Source organism: Rhipicephalus microplus, chromosome 9 (assembly GCF_043290135.1).
Source record: "Rhipicephalus microplus isolate Deutch F79 chromosome 9, USDA_Rmic, whole genome shotgun sequence".
Taxonomy (NCBI): domain Eukaryota; kingdom Metazoa; phylum Arthropoda; class Arachnida; order Ixodida; family Ixodidae; genus Rhipicephalus; species Rhipicephalus microplus.
In genome coordinates this window covers 83,943,811-83,963,048 of record NC_134708.1, presented here as the reverse complement: position 1 = coordinate 83,963,048, position 19,238 = coordinate 83,943,811, and the positions used below count along the sequence as shown (strand labels likewise).

The following is a 19,238-nucleotide window of genomic DNA, read 5'->3' as shown; positions in this document are numbered from 1 at the left end:
ACCGAGAAAAAACCCTGCGTGTGTCGTGTAGAGTCGCTTTAAGACTACTGCACGCTTTTGATATCTGGCAACTGCCTGAGCATGCAGGGGCACCGATCGCTGCCGCCTTGATCATTGTACGGGACCGTGTTCAGGGCGCATCACTTTGCAGAAACGAAAGTAGCTTACTGTTGCAGAGTTCAGCGTTGTGGGTTGCGGGCACCGAGACAGCAAATGTAGCGCTGTTATAATTGTACTGCACGCTTTCATAACGAGAATCCAAACAAGCCTCAGTCCGCTAGAGCATCGCTTACAGAAAGCTCGCATCATTGCGTTATAGCTTTCTCGCCGCATCTGTGCACGTTCTGAAGCGGAGTGGGCGCAAGCGGCTTGGCATGGTGTGTACTACAAGTAGGCGAAGCGCTGCACGTGACTTGCCAGTAGATGATTGGCTTTCTGCGACCCTACCGCCTCTCAAAAAAGCAGAGTCTGTTTTCGCTAAGTAGCAGGACTTCGCAGCTCAAAATGCACCTTGATGCACCACGTGCCATCGGATGGCCATGCGAGAGTGCCAGTTATTCCTGAAATTTGGTAAACAAAAATAAATGGCTCGGTGGTGGGCAGTTTAGGCAATATTTGCTGTGACTATGTATTTATTCCTTATTTAGCAGTGATGGCACATGTAAAAGGTGCATATTGGACTTGGTGGTTACGTTTAGTGTGCAGTTAGCCGCATTCGCGGTGCGTATGTACGTATCAACTGGGATTCCCTGTAAAAAGCTTTGAATGTGAAGGGGGGTGCATAGGCGTGCTCAGGTATTGCCCCCCTTCAGGGGGGGGGGGGGGGGGGGCAAAGGTTCGTCGCAGCACCCCCCTCCCGTTCATGTCAATGTACGAGGCTGGTTTTGCACTCCCCCCCCCCCCTCTTGCTTCCCTGCCTTTCCATGCACATGCCTATTCAAGTGTGCGCATGCTCTGTTAGAACTTCATGCTGCAGGTAGCTTAATTGTTCGTGCAATATCCTTCACTGTTTTATGTCGCCACTTCTGTGCATAATCGTGCTTTTGTTTATTTTTAGTGCTTATTTTGTGGGCTTTCTTCTTCTTTATAAATTATTATGTAAACTGAGGAAACATTAAACAGAATTAAAGCTAAATTTTTTTTCCTCTGTGTGTGTCATGAAAAGCCTGTGCATGCTCCAAACACAGAGAGAGCTGCAGATTTTGCCTGCTCCAGTGGCTGCTCCGAAATGCTGGAAGGCATTCCCAGCACTCATCTTGCCTTTATGACAATGTGATCGCTGTGGCTGGAATTCGATTTAGTGACCCATGGGTCAGCAGTTGGACGCCAGGTCTACTAAGACCGCTGCGGCAGGTTTCGTGGATTATCAGCAGCAAGCTTGATACTAACATCTAGGCCTAGCCGAGTGTACACTGGTGTCATAATTGACACCTTGCTGGTAATCAAGTAAGCTTCGTAAGCTTTTCTGGCAAAATATTTCTTGCTGGTTGAGACAGCATTGACAAGCTTATAAAAGCGGCTATGAAATGTGTTGAAATCATAAGATAACCGGTTGTTTTGATTGGTCCGTATCGATAAAACTTTCAGCTTTTCTGGTAGTCATCCATTGCAGGATAATGCAGTAGGCGTGCTTGGCAGACGAGGCTTGCAGACCAATTTCTCCTTTCAGGTGTTGCTGAATCTCCTGACTGTGAAGAGCCCCATCACTGATGCGGATTCGATGCGTGCCCTTGCTTGCAAAGTGAGTCCTGTTACCTTGCATGTTGAGCATATTTGTTGTCTTAGTTGTTAATGATATCACCATTAGCGCGGAAAAATATCAATGTAGTCGATTAAACCAGCATGTGTAGCTGTGAATGAAGGGTATATGGAAAGGATGGCAAGAGAAAGAGTCATTGCTGGGACATATACAGTCGAGCCCACATATAACGGCCCCACTTAAATTGAACTTTTGCTTAAAACGAACAATATCCGCGTGACTGTGAAAATATACATTGATTCAATGGCACAGAATCCCACTTACAACGAATGTCTCCGAGCGCCGCTGATCGGTTACAGCGAACGAAGTCAGCGTTCTGCCTACTTCCCGGGAAACCAATTTCGACCACGGATCAGGCATTGGCGAGGTGCCAATACATTTTTATTGTTAAAGGCCGACCCTGCCTTCGCGACCCTCTAGTTGCCGCTCTCCCTAATCCATGGAGGAAGGAAAGACATTTCCTTCCTCCATGCCCTAACTGCTTTTTGTTACGCACCCCTCCGTCCTTTGACCCCCCGCTACTCTGAGCTCCCCGCATCGCCAGTCGCCGCTGCCACTGATCTTTCGAAGACCGGTCGGCCATCTACCCTGTTTTTGATCCCTGGTACTGTCGTTGGCAATGCCGGCCTGGAGTGGCCAGACCATTTGCAAACATCGTCGGCCACCCTCTGTATCCGATAGTCTGCGTCTAGTGCACGACCGTATGCTACCCCACCGACTCTGATAATTTGGGATTCGTTTCGTGTTTAAGACTTGTTCTCGCTCACTTCGCACTTAGCATGTCTTCCGCGCGCGTGCGGATCTTGAAAACGGCTGGTAGTTTGCGCGGAACGAATCGCGAAATATCGAAGTTCGTGAGGCCACGCACACCCGCCGGCGCAACAAAACGGTTTTTTTACCACGGCCGTCGATTCTTCGAACAATGCCACGCGCACCAATCTAGGCAGCCATGCTTTGACTTCTGCGCACGCAGGCGCTCTTTCCAAGTTTTTTTACGTGCGAGTTTCGCGGACCTTTCAAGCAAGCTACCCAACGTGCCTCCTTCCCGTGTGTTTTGATTTTCAAGGTCGCCCTCCCGCCGCATCCTCCCCTCTTTTTATCGCAACTCGTTGCCCTTCTCTTGCAAGTCTGCTCTCCTTTCTTGATCACAACCCCTTCGCCCGTATCCACCCCTCCGCGACGCCCGCCACTCTGGCTCGAATAAGCTTAGTTTTCTGACTGGAAATGGGCCCAGAGCTGTTCCACGCATTCTGGCATGTGTGTCGCGTGTGCACGTCTTGCTTGCTCTTGGTGTGCATGTGTGGTCACAATGGCTAACAGGAGGACTAGCACGCTTTTTCCTGCCGCTCAACAAAACGTCGAAAGTGTAACCGCTTGGCTTGAGCGTAATAAGCGCGTTAGGTGCCGCGTTGTGGAGCACTTGCTCATAGCTGTTGACTACCTTGCAGCCAACTTGCCGCTTCGGTCATCTCGGTATTCAGCTGTGGAGATGGTGAATATTTCGTGGGTGGCAGTGATGGCTACATGCGCGCAAAACTGTTTTGGTGAGGCCGACTTCGTCGACGTCGGGCCCGATGCCGAGCCTGAAGCTTCCGAACTGCGCGGCGATTTATGGCAGCACGTCGTCGACTCCGACCTGGGAGAGCGGGTGGGACATCTGTTTCGATGGTTTAGTTACGGCCGATGATGATGCCGACACTGCGGAATTGTGCACAGATTGGGGCATTGTGAATGAAGTACGTGGCGAGAGCAATTAGGAGGAATCAGATTGCGAGAATGACGAAACTTTGGAGCCAGTGCTTCATGCAGCTTATGCCACGGGCCTCGGCGAACGAGCACCCTGTCTTTTTAAATGAACTCGAGACCGCCCTTATAGCTTGTGCTCTTCGAAACACGTGCATCACGGACTTTCTGGGGTAAAAAAAAAGTGTGTTTTCGCTCGCAACTTTTTTTAAAAGCTATCTTTCATTTACTACGAACTTCGGGATACAGCAAACGAATGCCGCATCACGCTCAGGTTCGTTATAAGCGGGCTCGACTGTAGTTGAAATGGCGCCTTCGGCTTTGGACGCATATTTTTATCTTCATTTGTGTTACCGTAACAAGGCTTTGCGTGAACTGTGTAACCGGAATGGATGTTTTTCTTAATTGTACAGTCTTACCAATGTGTTCTACTTTTTTTTATGATCTGTGTTTCTCTATGCAGTGTTAGTACTTCTTATTTTTATATACAGTCGATTCTCATTAATTCAAACTAGAGGGGACCTCTGAATTTTGTTTTAATTATTAAGAAGTTTGAACTATCAGAATTTCTCAAATGATTGGGTGAGGTGACGCTACACATTATGAATAGGCATCGATTTTATCACATCTACAAATTTCAAGCCCTAACTGCACGCAGTGAACAGAAAGCAGTGTAAAGTCGACAAGTTTATTGGTCATTTACTGCTGCTCAGGCATTTCAAAGAAATCGGGAATTGCCAATTGGCTTCATTGCTATAGGTATGTGCCTTCGGCACAAAGCTCACGACTATACCAGTTGAGAAGCATCAGGTTGTTCATATTTGAATGTTATAGTATGTGTCGCCCCCCCCCCCTTTTTTTGCAGCACGCATGTTTCATTTTTTTCTTATGTTCATTGCAGGCACTGTGTGGCTTGGCACGCTGCAGCACAGTGAAGCAGATCATCAGTAAACTCCCTCTCTTCACCAGCGGCCAGCTGCAAGGTAAAAAGGCACTCTCCAGTTGAATCACTGATGGTTGTAAGAGTCTGCAGTAGCTGTTTTAATAGCTAGTATTGGGGCTGTGTAGGTTGCATTCATAATGGCATTGTGTAGGTAAGAGTGCCGCGGTTAGCATAGAGCGTGCGAACAGGAGTCCTGTGTTCATGCTCTTGGTGAAACATGCCGTTCTTATGTAAACAATGCCATTGTGGATATTTAGAACTTGTAGGGGCCCGAAAATTTGTTCGACTTAGAAGAAGTTCGAATTAATAGAAGCTAAATGAACGGAGCGCTCACCATGCAGTGGCACATGTGCGTTAAGTAAACTCGAGGGGAAGCTTTAGAAGACTTGCATTTATTCACAAATAACAGGAAATCCGTCATTAATTGAAGTAATCGGTCATGCACGTTTCCACACATTTGCCTTGCAGCTAGTTACTGAATTTTGCCCACAGTTCGCAAAGCATTTTAACTGCAGCTTCAGCATTCTCCTGGCAAGAAGTAGCGCGCGCCTAAGTCCTGCGCCAACACCTTCTAAAGACAATGGCAACGACGGCATTTCCGCTGCCACCCTCTGCGCCGCAGCCGTAGCGTGGCCAGCACGTGACAAGAAAGGAGGACGCAGAGAGAAGCAGTTCGGCATTTGAGAAAGAACGAACACTCCGCAGCAACTTCTTTTTTTTTTCTCTCTCTCTCTTTTAGCGTGCGGTGTTGAAAGGAGATGGGTCTCTGTAAGCAGGGACAGAAAAGGCAGAAATGTAGCACGGGCGCGTCGCAGATCGGCACGTGAGAGAGAGAGAACATTCCGCAACAGCCTCTTTTTTTTCTTTTTTTCTTTTCCTTCTTCGCACGCAGCATTGAGCTGTAGGAGATGTTGACACGGGCATAGTGCTCAGAGCATTTTCGTAGCATGGTATGTTCAATTGACCGTCGCAAGTGCTTGCGTGTTCAAATTATAGGGCGTTTTCACCCATTAGAATACACATAGCTTTGACGGGACCACAGCGCAAGTTCGAATTAACCGGAAGTTCCAATTAAGCGTGTTCGAAGTAATGAGATGCGACCGTACTACACGGTAGAGCATATTACTGTGCATCGTGAACTTTCTTACAGCGCAACACCAGAAAAAAAAAAAAAAACAAGACAGGGAAGGAGTAGAACAGAAGGAAAAGACGGCGCTGACTCACAACTGTTGTTTATTGGAAAAAAATATATTGGAAATTGTGTTTTTCCGATAAACAACAGTTGTGAGTCAGCGCCGTCTTTTCTTTCTGTTCTACTCCTTCCCTGTCCTGTTTTTTTCCTTTTTTTTTTTTTTTTTTTTTCTGGTGTTGCGCTGTAAGAAAGTTCACGGTGGATCCTAACCAACTGGCCCGACTTACCGTCTTACTACATATTACTGTGCTGCTGTGGCGTAACATTTCTGAAACATGGTAGAATGAGTCTGGACTCATTCTTCAAATAGAAAAACTTGACTAAGGAGTAAATGTGCCTGCGCATAGCAGCTTGATATTGGCGAATGGCCATCCTCCGTGTCCCTGTTGTGATTGGCGATGTGGCTATGAATTAGGAAAATGCCGCCTGAATAAGCAACATGGTGACTGCCAGTGTCTGGTACATGCAATTGCTTCTGGCACCATTTAGATTGTGTAAAGAAGCTTATGCGAATGCCTGATTTTAGGTTCAAAGCGAATAGTGATAATTTCAAATCAAATTTGAATAGTATCCTTATATCACGTGTTATAAAGAAAAAATGGGCATATTTTTTATGCCCAAACTAATCTGCACAGTATTTTTTAAAACATTAAAACAAGGTCTGTGCAAACGCCTTTTTTTTTTTTTGTTCAAAGAAATTGAAACAACTTTAAATGGTAGGAAGCTTTGTCTCTCGGTAGAATGCAAGTGATAACCTGTCAAATATGTTATGTTTTAAAAACTTAGAGCATACAAGCTGGTATAGCAAGCTTCTAAACTTTAAATATTATGCCTCGATGTGAGGTTAACATGTTCATTTAACCTTGAAGTGGGGCCTCACGACAGTGTGGATATATATCCCTTGGATAGACGTTTTCGCGGTTTCGCATCTCATCATTGCAGCGAAACCACCTTCACAGGGGTTTCATTCTATGTGGACACATATACAGCTATTTGTTCATTTCGAAATTTTCAATCACCTGAATTTTCAAAATTTTCAATCACCTGAATTCGAGTACAGTAGTATTCGTTCGAATATTCGCACAAGTGGCACCCATGCAAGGGCTGTGGTGTGGTGGTGCTTCGCGCAATTCTAATGCATGCAAAGTAGAGGTATTTGCATACATCATGAAATGTACTGGTCTTGTGCAAGTGGATTATGTGTGGGGAGATTTGTCGTCAGTTTTGCATTGCTGTGGAATTGTGGTGTAGCTACGTTTCGTTGTCTTGAAGTTCAAGTTACATGAACCCTATGGGGGTTCACCTAGGACAGTTAAATGTTTTGTTTCTGTGAAAATTTCCTTACTGGTGCTTTCGACTGTGTTGCATCCTTTGACTTTATATCTTTTGTGGTCTTTGCAAGAAGTCCTTGTGTTTATTCTTTTGTTGAGATTGTGCCAAAACTGTACACTTGGAGCAGTTCTGTCGTCACGGGCCGCTGTGCCGCTCGCTGCTCAAGCACATACTCGGCAAGCAGCTCTTTAATTTGCGGAAACCGACCCTGCTGTGGTCCAGTGAAGCCTTTGCTTGAAGCTTTGTTGTCGACAGTCTTCTGCTTTTGTTTTCGCCAGTCCCGCACGCACGTTTCAGGAACTCCTAATGACCCCGATGTGGCCCGATTTCCGTCCGTTTCTGCACACGTGATGACTTTTCTTTTAAAAGCGGCATCGTGGTGCACTCGAGTTTTTGGAGTCGGCCTTCCATGCCATCGATGCTAATGCACTACAAGATGACGAACTCCTCAGCACACGTACGAAGTGCCGCACGTGGGAAACACATAGGCAGAAATGGCCGACGCGCCATGCCGACGAACGCAGGGGGCGGCCATTTTGGAAATGCTGATGGCAATAGTATGACCATATTCATTTTTTTTTCGCACTCGATTCTAACGCGCATGCGATTTATGAACTCGCACAACCGGAAAAAAGGTGCACATTAGATTCGAGTAATTACGGTAACGCATATGCTGACCAGGATGAAAGAATGAGTCCAAAGTATGCCAATTGATGGGTGTCGAATCAACGACTCCTTAAGATACGATTTTGTCTCTTCTCTGTCTCTCTCATTGTTTCAGTGCTCATGCGAGAGCCTGTTCTTCAGGACAAGAGGCAGGAACATGCCAAGTTCTGCACCTCCTGCATTGAACTGGTGGAGAGGGTCACGGGGGCACCCCTGAGCCCTGGCATGGAATCCTCGCTTGCCAAGATCAACAAGGTGGGCCTTGCATGCAGATGTCTGTTATTGCAATTGTGTGCAGAAACGCCGAACACATGCGTGAAACGAAGAAATCATAGGCATATTATATTAGGAGACAGAAGATTGGGCATGTGAATGATACGAAGCCGGAGCATCCAATATTTCAGATGAATTATAAAAGGCATTTCACATGTGTGTTTATCACATAACGTGCAATAACTTTGTAATATTGCCAGGCTATAAAATAAAATATGGCTTCTCGCAAAAAAGCAGTACTTTTGGCTGTACTGGTAATGAATGCAGCAACCAGAACCAGTGAAGGTTGATCTCCTTATTGTGGAAACTTGCGCCCAGCAAAACGAAACTCTCATAATAGGGAGGCAGCTGTGAACACGGCTGTCAATTGTGAGTCTTTTCTGTGGGTCTAGGACATTGATCAGCCGTGCACGCGTCGTGGCAGGATCTTTGGTGCTTTGTGTGTGTTAGGGAACATGCTCTGGTATCCATAATTAGAATACAGTTTGAATTATGGAAACCACTTGAAGGTTCCGTCAGGGAAGAAAAACAGTCATGGGGAAAAACTATCAAGTGTTAGTGTTCTCATTGAAAACTGTCCTTGTAGTCTTGAGATTGGAGTTTGTTGTCTTGCCCATGAAGTTAATGTTTGTTACTCTAGTGCTTAGTGCATGTTTTACTGAGGTGCTTCTGTGCATGTTGTTTCTCGTTTCAGTCGGAAGTGGTGGCACAGACAAAGATCAGCTACCGCGAAAAAGACCTCCTGCAGCTAATCTACCAGCATCTCCAGGCCAAAGGTGAGTTGGTGGCCCCCATCCACCTAGCGCGCTACACACAACTGTTTTTCTATTTTCGCACTAGTTCCCCCTCTCTGCGTAACAGAAAGAAATATTGGAGGCTATGCTTTTAGCTGCATCAGCAACAGTTCGGGGGCCGAGGCATTTCCTAGATGCAGACACCTGTCGGATAAAAATCTGACATTGAACTTGTAGAAATAGCGACCACCTAGTACCAAAGGCAATGTCATTCATTTCTAGATAATAGCGAAGCAATGTTATCATCATTGGGTGGCGGTGCCAACATCCTCGCGTTCATGAATTTAGACTGTGTTTCCGAGAGTTTGCGTCTGCATCGACAGGTTTGACGGACACTGCGGCCTTGTTGCAAAAGGAGGCGGGACTGCCCGCGCGACCCCTGTGTGGAAGCTCTGCGCAACCCCAGTGGTCTGCCAACACCGTCTGCACTCCGCGAACTGTGAGTTCATTACGTCTTCACCATTCCTGGGGCACTGCTAGTGTATCTCGTGTGTTTCACCTGTGCTTAAATAGCACTCAACATGAGTGTTTCAATTTCAAGGAACCGTACTTTCATGAAAATAACTCTTCACTTCCGTTGTGTTTAGCCCTGAACATCTGCTTAGTTTGTGCACTCAAACTTCAATATAACAAAGTAAATAAAAAATAGTCTTGCAATAGATATACTGTCACTAATGAACCTTTTACAGTCGCCGAGGGATGTTTCGGGCTCCAAAAATTCGGACTTGTTGGAACTTCACAAATGCACAGTCAGGGTTCCCATTGCACTAATGCATTTTTGCGACCGATTTTTAGGACGAATTTGTGTACCAACGTTCGATTTTCTGGACTAAATCGGCCGTTTTGAGCTATGCTGCTCTATTTTGAAAGCCGCCATGTTGGGTTTTTTGTTGGATAGGTCAAGTTAGGCTTGCAGTGGCTAGCATACCTTCCAAGTTTTCCGGATTGCCCGGGAGACTTTCGGATTTCAACAGTTTCTTCTGTTCGGTTGGTTGTCATGAAAATCTCCCGGAAATCAAAGTTTCTGTGTGGGATCTGGCTGCATTGACAATAAAGCAGCTCAGTCAGCTCCAGGCTTTTTGCGAAACCCCACCCCATTTTTATTGCGATAGCAATTATATGGACACTCTCGGCTGGATTCCGTCGTCGGCGTCGATGTCATGCACTGTATATGTACACGTATCTATATATGTAAAAACGCAAGAAAGAAAAAAAATCCAGAAAGAAAGGCAATGGCGCGCGTAATTGAACGTGGGACCTCTGCGTCGTGAAAGTGAGGGTTTAACCACTGAGCCATCCCAGAGAACGTTTTTCACCGTTCAAACGGCAAGCTATTTATATCTACCTCTTACCGCTGCTGTGTTTTCAGCATTACCAGAAAGATGGCGCAATGAGCGTACGTCGCCACATCGCGCAGTGGCACCCGCTCTAATCTCCTACGCATAGGTTGCCCGGCTTAGAGAAGGGGAGCTATGCTCCTTGCGCGCCCTTATCTCGCGGTAGTGAGGAGGGGAGGATCGTACGCCTTGGCTGGCCTCTGGCTTTACGGTGAACGATTCTGCTGTAGTTACCGGGCGCGCAAAGTTCATTGCAATGATTGCAGTCTCCTTTCGCGAAAAGCGTGCACTTTTCAGACTCAGCGAAGTAACAAATGAGACGCTTATTTGCGTTCATCCGTACCTGTGAGTACATTTTATGCATAATTTGTGCGCGAGAAACGTGGGGCACGTTTCGATCTGCTTTCCATTCTGCGTGTGACCTTTCAAATTGTCGCTATCGTGTTCATTGCTTTGTCTTTGCGCCAAAGCTGTGACGTTTTTATAAATGAATTTAAGAGGAGTTTATCTAAACATACAGTAGAATCTCAGTGATGCCAAATCGGGGCAGACACGAATTTGTGAAATTTGTCAGCGAAACTTCACTATGTTCATTGGGCCTCAATTCGAATGTTCCAAACGCATTTTCTAATTGCTGGAGGTGATAGGAACTTTAGTACAGGAACTGTCGAATGAAGGCCGAGAGTAGCTTACTCGCAGCTTCAGGAGTACGCGTGCGACCAGCACACGCAGTGTGTGTATTGTCGTTGCCACAACTGCTGTGAACGAAACTGCAGTCGTTCTTGATACTATCATGTATGGCGACGAAGTAACTGACAGAACCCCGAAAGTGTGCGTGCACCCAACGCTCGACCAGTCAAAGCATCGCTGCTTTCTGCAAACTCAGCGGACAAAACCACGACAGATGGGATTGTAGATGACATAAAACGACTTAGTTTTGAGGGCACGTGTGCAGCCAAGTGCACGGGGAACTACCATTTGCCGCAAACGCCACACACTTGACCGCGGTCGCGGCTACGCGATAGTGATGTACGAGCTCAGAGGGCACGCGGCTAATGCAGCAGTAGATTAAAGGCAGTAAAGACATGAAAAAATGCCAGATGCAATTTGGCATTCCTGTAAAAAAAAAAATCTAGTCGTGAGCAACACTGTGACACATGCTTTTGTGGCAGCCAGCTGCGCCGTCCCGTTCATTGTCCGTTCAAGTGTGTCCCAGGAAAACATATACGCGAGTTCTTTTGACGGAAATAGATTCTGCTATTTGAGTTGATTCTTTGAGACTCTCATTTTAGTGGGAAACCCTATCCTCGTGGGTTCAGCCGTTCCAAGCCACAATAAGACCGCAACGCCGATGTTGGCGCTTGCGATTGAGACCCCACCCCCTCTTGTTTTTCGCAATGTTTTTTTGTTTGTTCTTGGTTTTTATTTTTTGTGTGTGTGTCGGAAAAAAATAGAGACAAATAATTCAGTGCACCCCCCACCTCCTGTTGAGGAAATCTCCTGGATTCATGATCCCTGAATTTGGCAGATATGGGCTAGTTGTGTGGCCTCCAAGATTGGAAGCGCACACTGGCGTGCATACTCTTCCAGTTTCGGAGGCCATGTCCTATCTTTCCTGGCTAGCAAAACTGCAAAACCTTTTTCAGTGAGGCTTATCATGATCATTAATACACCGATAGGCTGTTTTTATTGTTGGAGGGTTTGTTTGTTCTGGTTGTCGTAGCGCTGTGGTCGTGTTATTGGTGCCGAATGTGTTTGAGCCGTGGTGCGTGTCACATGCTCGCCGCTGTTCACTGTTCTTCAGTAGCACTCTGTGGTCATGGCACTTGGCTACATTTAGAACATGTGGTTTCGATCGCGGCCACGGCGGTCGCGTTTTGATATTGGCAAAATGCTAAAGGCTCACATACTGTGTGATGTCGGCGCAGGTAAAGGAAGCCCAAACCATGTTAAAAAAACCTACTATATGTTACCGTGTATAACTTCCACCTCCGATTAGAAGGGAGTGTGAAAAGAATCTGTGCGTATAACTCGTGGAATAACGGCACACTGTTGTTTCACCCTAATAACCCAACTTCACAAAATTAAGTGACTTCATACAATACACTGCTTTCTTTTTAGGATGTTAAGGAGCAACTTTCTTTGTAAATGTCAGCCACCTATATTAAATGCTTATGCAAACTCCACTTTTTTTAATGCGAATGCATTTCTTAGTCGGACTATGTCAGGCATCCGGCTGCGGCGGCCGCGCACCTGCAGGTGTCTCCGTTCTCAGTCCCTCTCCCATAGCAACTGCTGTGGGCACGCGTGCTTATCGTCGCCCCTAGCAACCGGAGTATGTGGTGCAAGAGAGTGTAGCAGAAGGTAGGTTCAGTGCTTCGCCGCTCCTTCTCTTGCCATTTGCTCTCCTCCCTGCACCCCACACTCCCGTCCACTTGTGCCTCACTTTCGACCGTTCACTGACTGGGCGCCTCTCAAAGCAATGGCAGAAGTAGGTGAAGGTGAATGTCTGATGGCAATGGTGCCCTCTCTCGGCGCTAGAAATGCATTCGCATTTCCTCACAATTCCCATGGGGAGGTGAAGGCATTTTTTTCTTAGTTAGGCCTTGCTTTGAACCAAAATATTTTCAGAGAGTCTAGAAATCTTATTTTGCTTTCAGCTAAGGCCTTTCAACTTACCGTTGTGTATGTGACTTAAACATTTTGCAAGCTGAGAGTCGACCAGGCATATTAGGCGCATTTTATTTTATTTTTTTATTTTTCATTTCATGGACCGTAATACAGTAAAAGCTCGTTTATCCGGACCTCACTAACTCGGGAATTCGGTTAACTCAAACTCGCGGCGCGGTCCCGGCAAAACTGTGTATATTTCAATGAAGTCAAATGCTCATTAATTCGGAGAGATTTAGCTGTGCACCGGTTATCTCGGAAAACTCCGGAGAGGGCTATCGGGACTCCAGAGTCACGCGATCTCGGCGGCTTGGAGGCTCAAGCACCGCTTGTCGTAACCGACGGCAGAATCGGAGTTTTGGAGAAACCGAAACCGAGCGAACTGCTGCAGAATATGACGATGATAGTGAACGAATGGGCGTGGCTAGGTGGCGCTAGTCACCACCCGGCGGAAGAGGTGTTCTGTGGCGGAAGCGCTTGGGCCACCGGCACATCTAGTGTCTACTAACAGCTGCTCGCTACGCCTACCGGTGTACTACCACAGAACACTTCGGGTACTACTTCGTGTCTTGGTTCTGTGTGTTGTGACTTCGCGTGTTGCGGCTGTGTTTGTGCGCGTTGTCGCTGCCGTCGCGCTTCATGGCGACCGTCACAGGAGTTAAGCGGCCACAGCAGCCAGCAAATGATCTTGAAAGAAAAGTTATGATATTGAAAGACGTGATGAGCCGACGCGACGTCGCCGCACCGTGCAGGAGACCGCCGAAGCCCTCGCTGTCCTCGAGGGGTTCTGCGTTTGTTCTTGCGACAGTGAACGTGCGCACCACCACCTGATAGGATTAATTAAGATCGTTCTGTCAAATTCCGACGGCGAGGCAGGCAAAAATAACGCACCTTTTTTTAAGAAATAAAGGTTTGTCTGTGCCGTGTACGTTTTCCATTTGTTTTCATGGTTCGTTCGATAATTCAGAATTCGGTTAACTCGGACATTTTCTCCGGTCCTGTGAGATCCGAGTTAACGAGCTTTTACTGTAAGAACAAAATTTACATGTCAGGCCGACCTTCTCTCTTTTTTTCCCCCAAGCTCTCTGACTTGTCAGGTGCTTCAATTCTTGACACTAATCACAATTACGCTCAAAAGTCTTCTTACGTTGGAGGCACAATATCAGTCTACAAAGTGTTGTCATAATGCAGGAAGTGTCATTTTTGTCACCATATGTATATTTTTCACAGCCCTTGCATATATTAGGGAAATGGCATGAGATTAAAGTTTTGTGAAATGTTCATTAACATTCATCCTTCCCCGCAGCTCCGGCCATTGCGGTCAGGGTCAATTGGTTCAGCGTCCCTGACACCCGTTTCTTCAGCAGAGAAGATTCCATCGGTGCCCTGCCTGAACAGGGTAAGTTTAACAGGTTAATACCACAGCACACGTGGTATTAGGCAAGCACTGAAGAAAATGCAGTCAAACTCTGCTACAACGAAGTTCACGGGGACCGCGAAAAATTTTGTTCTAGCGGGAATTTTGTTGTCGCGGAAAAAGTGGTAGATAAAGAGAAAAGAATATGCACGACGCTTGAGGGAACAGTTCATTTCCAAAACTTAAAAAGAAACTCCGATTTTTGACTGCTTGCACTTCTGCACGAGCAACGACAGAATGCGCTGCTTACATTTTGTGAGGAGCTGCATGACGAGATCGTTGTCATGGGTGCTAAGAAAACGACGCAGGATGTCCAAGAAGTACACGACCTGAGACGCCTTCACTTGTGTCGGGACCGCAGGAACACTACGTGCGGTTTCATCGTCATGCATTTAATCGACGGTGACGATAGCTGCACGAGTACTCCTGGGGATTTCGGCATCACTCAGCTCCTCGTGCAAGATCACCTCTGCGTTGGCGTTAAGGTAATGGCTAAAGGCAACGCTCTCAGGTAGAATGCTGGCATCCTTGAGAGCTGCCCATGCTGTGGCTGTTTCAGTGTTTTGCATGGTCCAATGTCATCGGCCGCTTGTACGTCGTCACTTGTGCTGGCCAAGTTCATTTCTTCGGGCTGAAATCCTGCGTGCGCAAAACAGTTCTTAACGTCACGCCGTGTGAACATCCATGCGGCGGCCAACATTTGTTGCACAGCCATGAACGAGTCAGCTTTAATGTCACGGCCATGCTCTGTATTCAATAGGATTTGCAGAAGAAGCCTTGATCGTTGTGCGTGCTTCAAGCTGTTGATGACCCCTTGATCGAAAGGCTGAATCAGTGACGTGCAGTTTGGCAGAAAAACTTCACCGCAATGTTTGTCAGCTTGACATTGCTGTCCAGGCGATGCGCTGAGCTATTATCCAGCAGAAAGCAAACACTGCGGTCTTGCTTTTTCGTGTCGTTGTCTAATGCAACAATCCAGTCGGGGAAAATGGCCCTCGTCATCCATGAGCGGCTGCTGGTAACATACTTTACTGCCAGGTTTTTCGTGCCCTTGAAGTACCGCGGTTGAATGCTCTTGCCGATATTGAAAAGATGTTTGTTGGACGCATTCATAGTTGCTCAGAGAAGCATGGTGACTCGCTTTTTGTTATGTTTGCTTTCGTGGTATTGTTTGCCTTTGAAGTGAAGCATCTTTGCTGGTAGCATTTCATAGGAGAGCCCAGTCTCGTTCGCATTGTACACGTTGGACGCAGCGTACTTCTCGACAATGTCAGCAGTGTTCGACGACGTCCACAACACATACCGTCGCTGTCTGCAGAAGCGAACTGTCCGCACAGCACCTTCCCAACGATCTCGTAGGGCTCCCTAAATCGCTTGAGACACCCAACACTTGCCTTAAAGTTTTCGTTGATGCATAAAATGCAGGCGGAGTTCAGTGCCTTCTGCTGAATCAGGCTATAGCTGATCGGTATATTCTTGGCCCTCGTTTCTTATAAACCATGCATACGCTGCCTTGTAAAGTTCTTCATAGGCTGGCTGTGTCGTCTTCTTCCGTTGGGCAGATGTGCCCGACACTAGGGCATTTGACGTGTCGCTTCGGACTCGAGTATTGTTGACAGAGAGCTTGGCAAGGTACTGTATTTCTTAGCGAGGCATTCTTTGAAACGTTCTTTGAAGTGGAAATGTCGTTGTAGTGGAGTTTGGCCGTATGTGTTTTATGTACAGCGTTCTTCTTCGCATTCCCCTTTTGTCTGCTTGGTGTCATGTCCAAAGTGTTATAGGCTTAACAGAGTCCAACAGTACATTATTAGCTTAGTTACAATATACTGTTAAGCTGTAGTCAAAGTTCCGTAAACTCATGAGCCAAACATTGCTCTGCATATGCAGGGAATTTTATGTCAGAATTTTATGTCAAAAACTGGCTAAACTAGCCTGCTCGCTCCTTAATAATGTTGTGACTAATTATGCAGCAAGAAAATAGCAGTCATTGACTGAGTATGTAAAAAAAATAACAACAGAGACAACGCTCATCTCCGTCTGTAGTATCCAGTGAGCTTCTTGCGACAAAACCAAAGAAATTGTTAGCTTGTGCGATTCTCCGCTTACAGTCAATTGACTCGTGAAAACTTGAGGGGACTGAGCCCCTTATAAGATCATCCTATAATAGTTTATCAAGGCCTTTAGCTTCTTAACTTTAACGCTCACAGTTCAGCAAGTGCATTGATTGTGCCACAACAACACTCTAGATACATTACATTCCTTGCTAATGTGTTTATTGGCTTTCTCAAAACACCAAGCTCTCTATTGCCTCGAAGTGCACCAATGTAAGCCATCCGCGATGACTCCTCATTTTGCCGGTTCCCCGTCTCGTGCGCAGAACGGTGCCGTAACACCCATTCGCACGGACTCTGTCGCACGGCAGCTGCAGAACCATGCAGCACCACCAGCCAGCTCACCGTCCATGCCGGCGCTGCAGAAGCGCAGCGGCACATACCAGGCATCGCCCGTGCTCAAGCGGCTGTCGTACACCTCGACAAGCTCCGCCATGCCCACCTCACACCCGCCGCACTCGCTGTCGCTGGACACTATTGTCAAGGAGTACCTTCGCAACCAGCATGCACTATGCAAGAACCCTGTGGTGGCCTGCCCACCCTTCGAACTGTTTGTGTGAGTATCGGTTTTAGTCTTATTTCATTGACAATCTTACGGAGTAGCTTGGAGGCATGGGGAAATAGTAAATTTTAGGTTCGAAGTGAATAGTTATTTGGCCATATAATTTCGAATCATATTTGAATGCTACATATCACATATTATATAAGCAAAATTGAGCAAATTTGTCACGACCCAGCTTACCTGCACAGTATTTTTTTTTATTTAAACAAGGCATGTGCAAATGCCATTCATTTTATGGAAGCAGGAATTGACTTTCAGTAGAATGCAAAGGGTCATCTGCAAAATATCCTGTGTTTAAAAATTTGCTATACTTACAGCGTATAACTCGGTTTAACAGGCTTTTAAACTTAGAAAGAGGTTAATCTGTGCAAGGTTCATTTAACCTTGAAGTGGGGCTTCATGGCAGGGCAAGATTTTTTCTGGGTAGATGTATTCGCAGCATAGCACCCTCCAATAGTAAAACCACCTTTATGGAGGATAACAATGGGATTAATACCCTAATGGGATTAATACCCTCAAATCTCGATATAACAAAGACGGATATAACAAATTATTGGTTATAACAAAGTGATTAAAAAATACCCTTGTTACAGTACTAGGAATGTACCTCCATAACAATTTTTTGGATATAACGAAGTCATGTTTGTGCAAGATGCAACTTTGTTATAATGAGATTTGAGTGTATACACCTGTTTGTCCATTTCGAATACTCGAAGTTTCCTGTAATACAAGTTTGAATGAAAGTGCATTCGAATGTAATCTGATGTTCCTTCGAATATTTGAAGTGCTTGAATATTCGTACAAGCCGGTCGAATTCGCTTCGCACTGAAAATATTTGCTATTCACACAGCTTTGATCATTACTATTATGCAGATGCACTGATGCAATGTTTGCCAATGTGGTTGAAAACAGGCCGCCTAGATGGAGGAGTAAATCCGAGTCACGGTGGTTGCATTTCGATGGTGCCAGAATGCTTAAAGGCCGATGTAATATGTGATGCCAGTTAACATAAAAAATGCCACATTGATGGAATATTCAGAGTCCTTCACTGCGATCCTCTAATTATATCATAATTTTGGCACATGAAACCCCACAAATCATTATTAAGAGTGTACAAGATAAATATGTGTAAAAGTGGTTGTTATATAGGAGAAAGGAAAATATAAATATATTGCCAAATAAAATGAACAATCACTGAAATATACAGCTGTTTACGAAGGTGAAAAAATAATCTAGCATATAAATCTGTGAAAGTTTGTAATTTTTTGGAAAGGTAATGAAAGTTTAAAAACTTTTATCTACCTTTTTAGCTTTGGAGTGCAACATCCCAGTTGACGAAGAAGTTGTCCAGGACTGTTGTCTTTTTGAGAAAGTCGTTCTAAGATCGAAGCCAGGAGTTCTCACTCTTTCAGAACCTCAGCGGCTCTTGCAGAGTGCCACAATCAGGATCAGAATCATTTATTTCAGATCAAACAAAAGATTAAAGACATTGTAAGAATATACAGAACGAGGTCCCATAGTCACAGACTGAAATCACCTAACTACAATACCAAACTTTTTTTTTTTTTTGGCATAAGACATTGAACATTGCATGTTTCAGGCACCATTTCAAGCGATGTTTCAATTAATGCATGTTTCAAGCAATTTGTTCATGCAAAGGAAGTGCCAAATGTATGGAAGAGAACCGTGTTTCATTGTAAGAGAGGCATGCCAGTGGCGCTATATAATGGCTGTCCACTAATGCACTGCTGCTCACAAGGTTGAATGGTTGATGTTTGTCTGGCCCTCAGCCGGCATGGTGAAACCACCTGTTGTGTAAATCGCCTTGTGTAGAAACTGTGTTACGTAAACACTGGCGCACCATGGGCCACGAAAGGATATGTTAGGTGAGAGCATTGCTTAATGTGAAGGAAAGGAACAAACAGAAAGCAGGACAGAATAAAGAAAAATGGATGGGGGTGCGAATATTCGAAAGTTTTGAATTTTTGGCGAATATTGCATTTGTAATATTCGTATTCGATTCAATAACCCCATATTAAAAAATTTAAAATATTCGAACTAACTCGTATATTCCTCGAACATTCGATGTTCACGAATATTTGTTCGTAGGTTTGTGCGATTGTTCGAATGCTTCAAGGATTCAAACGAATATTAGTGTATTCAAATTCGGTCCGGTTCAAATTTAAATTGTTGAAAACTTCGAAGTATTTGCAAGGAACGAATAAATGCATATTAATCCAAATTTACCACTTCTAAAGGTGATTGCACTGCAATGTAGGGGTGCTAAACCGTGAAAGCACCTGTCCAGAAGAAATCTGTTCTGCCGCAAAGCCCCCCTTCTGATTTAAAGGGTTCCCGCAACAGTTTCTTAGGAAAATTGTCAGAAAACTCTGCCGATCGGTAGTCGAGGCTACCAAGGACATGCAAGTCAAATATGAT

General features: G+C 45.5%; 1 protein-coding gene across 9 annotated transcripts in view; it reads left to right on the top strand.

The window, feature by feature from the left end:
- LOC142771973 (DDB1- and CUL4-associated factor 1-like) overlaps positions 1-19,238 on the top strand; it is a 149,023-nt gene that overhangs the window by 66,837 nt on the left and 62,948 nt on the right. For all 9 annotated transcript variants that reach the window (XM_075874008.1, XM_075874007.1, XM_075874006.1 and 6 more), the window contains exons 15-21: positions 1,670-1,741; positions 4,404-4,485; positions 7,751-7,890; positions 8,603-8,684; positions 9,026-9,141; positions 14,016-14,108; positions 16,504-16,793. In XM_075874008.1, coding sequence (XP_075730123.1) covers positions 1,670-1,741; positions 4,404-4,485; positions 7,751-7,890; positions 8,603-8,684; positions 9,026-9,141; positions 14,016-14,108; positions 16,504-16,793 — 875 coding nt within the window. The remainder of the gene's footprint in view (positions 1-1,669; positions 1,742-4,403; positions 4,486-7,750; positions 7,891-8,602; positions 8,685-9,025; positions 9,142-14,015; positions 14,109-16,503; positions 16,794-19,238) is intronic.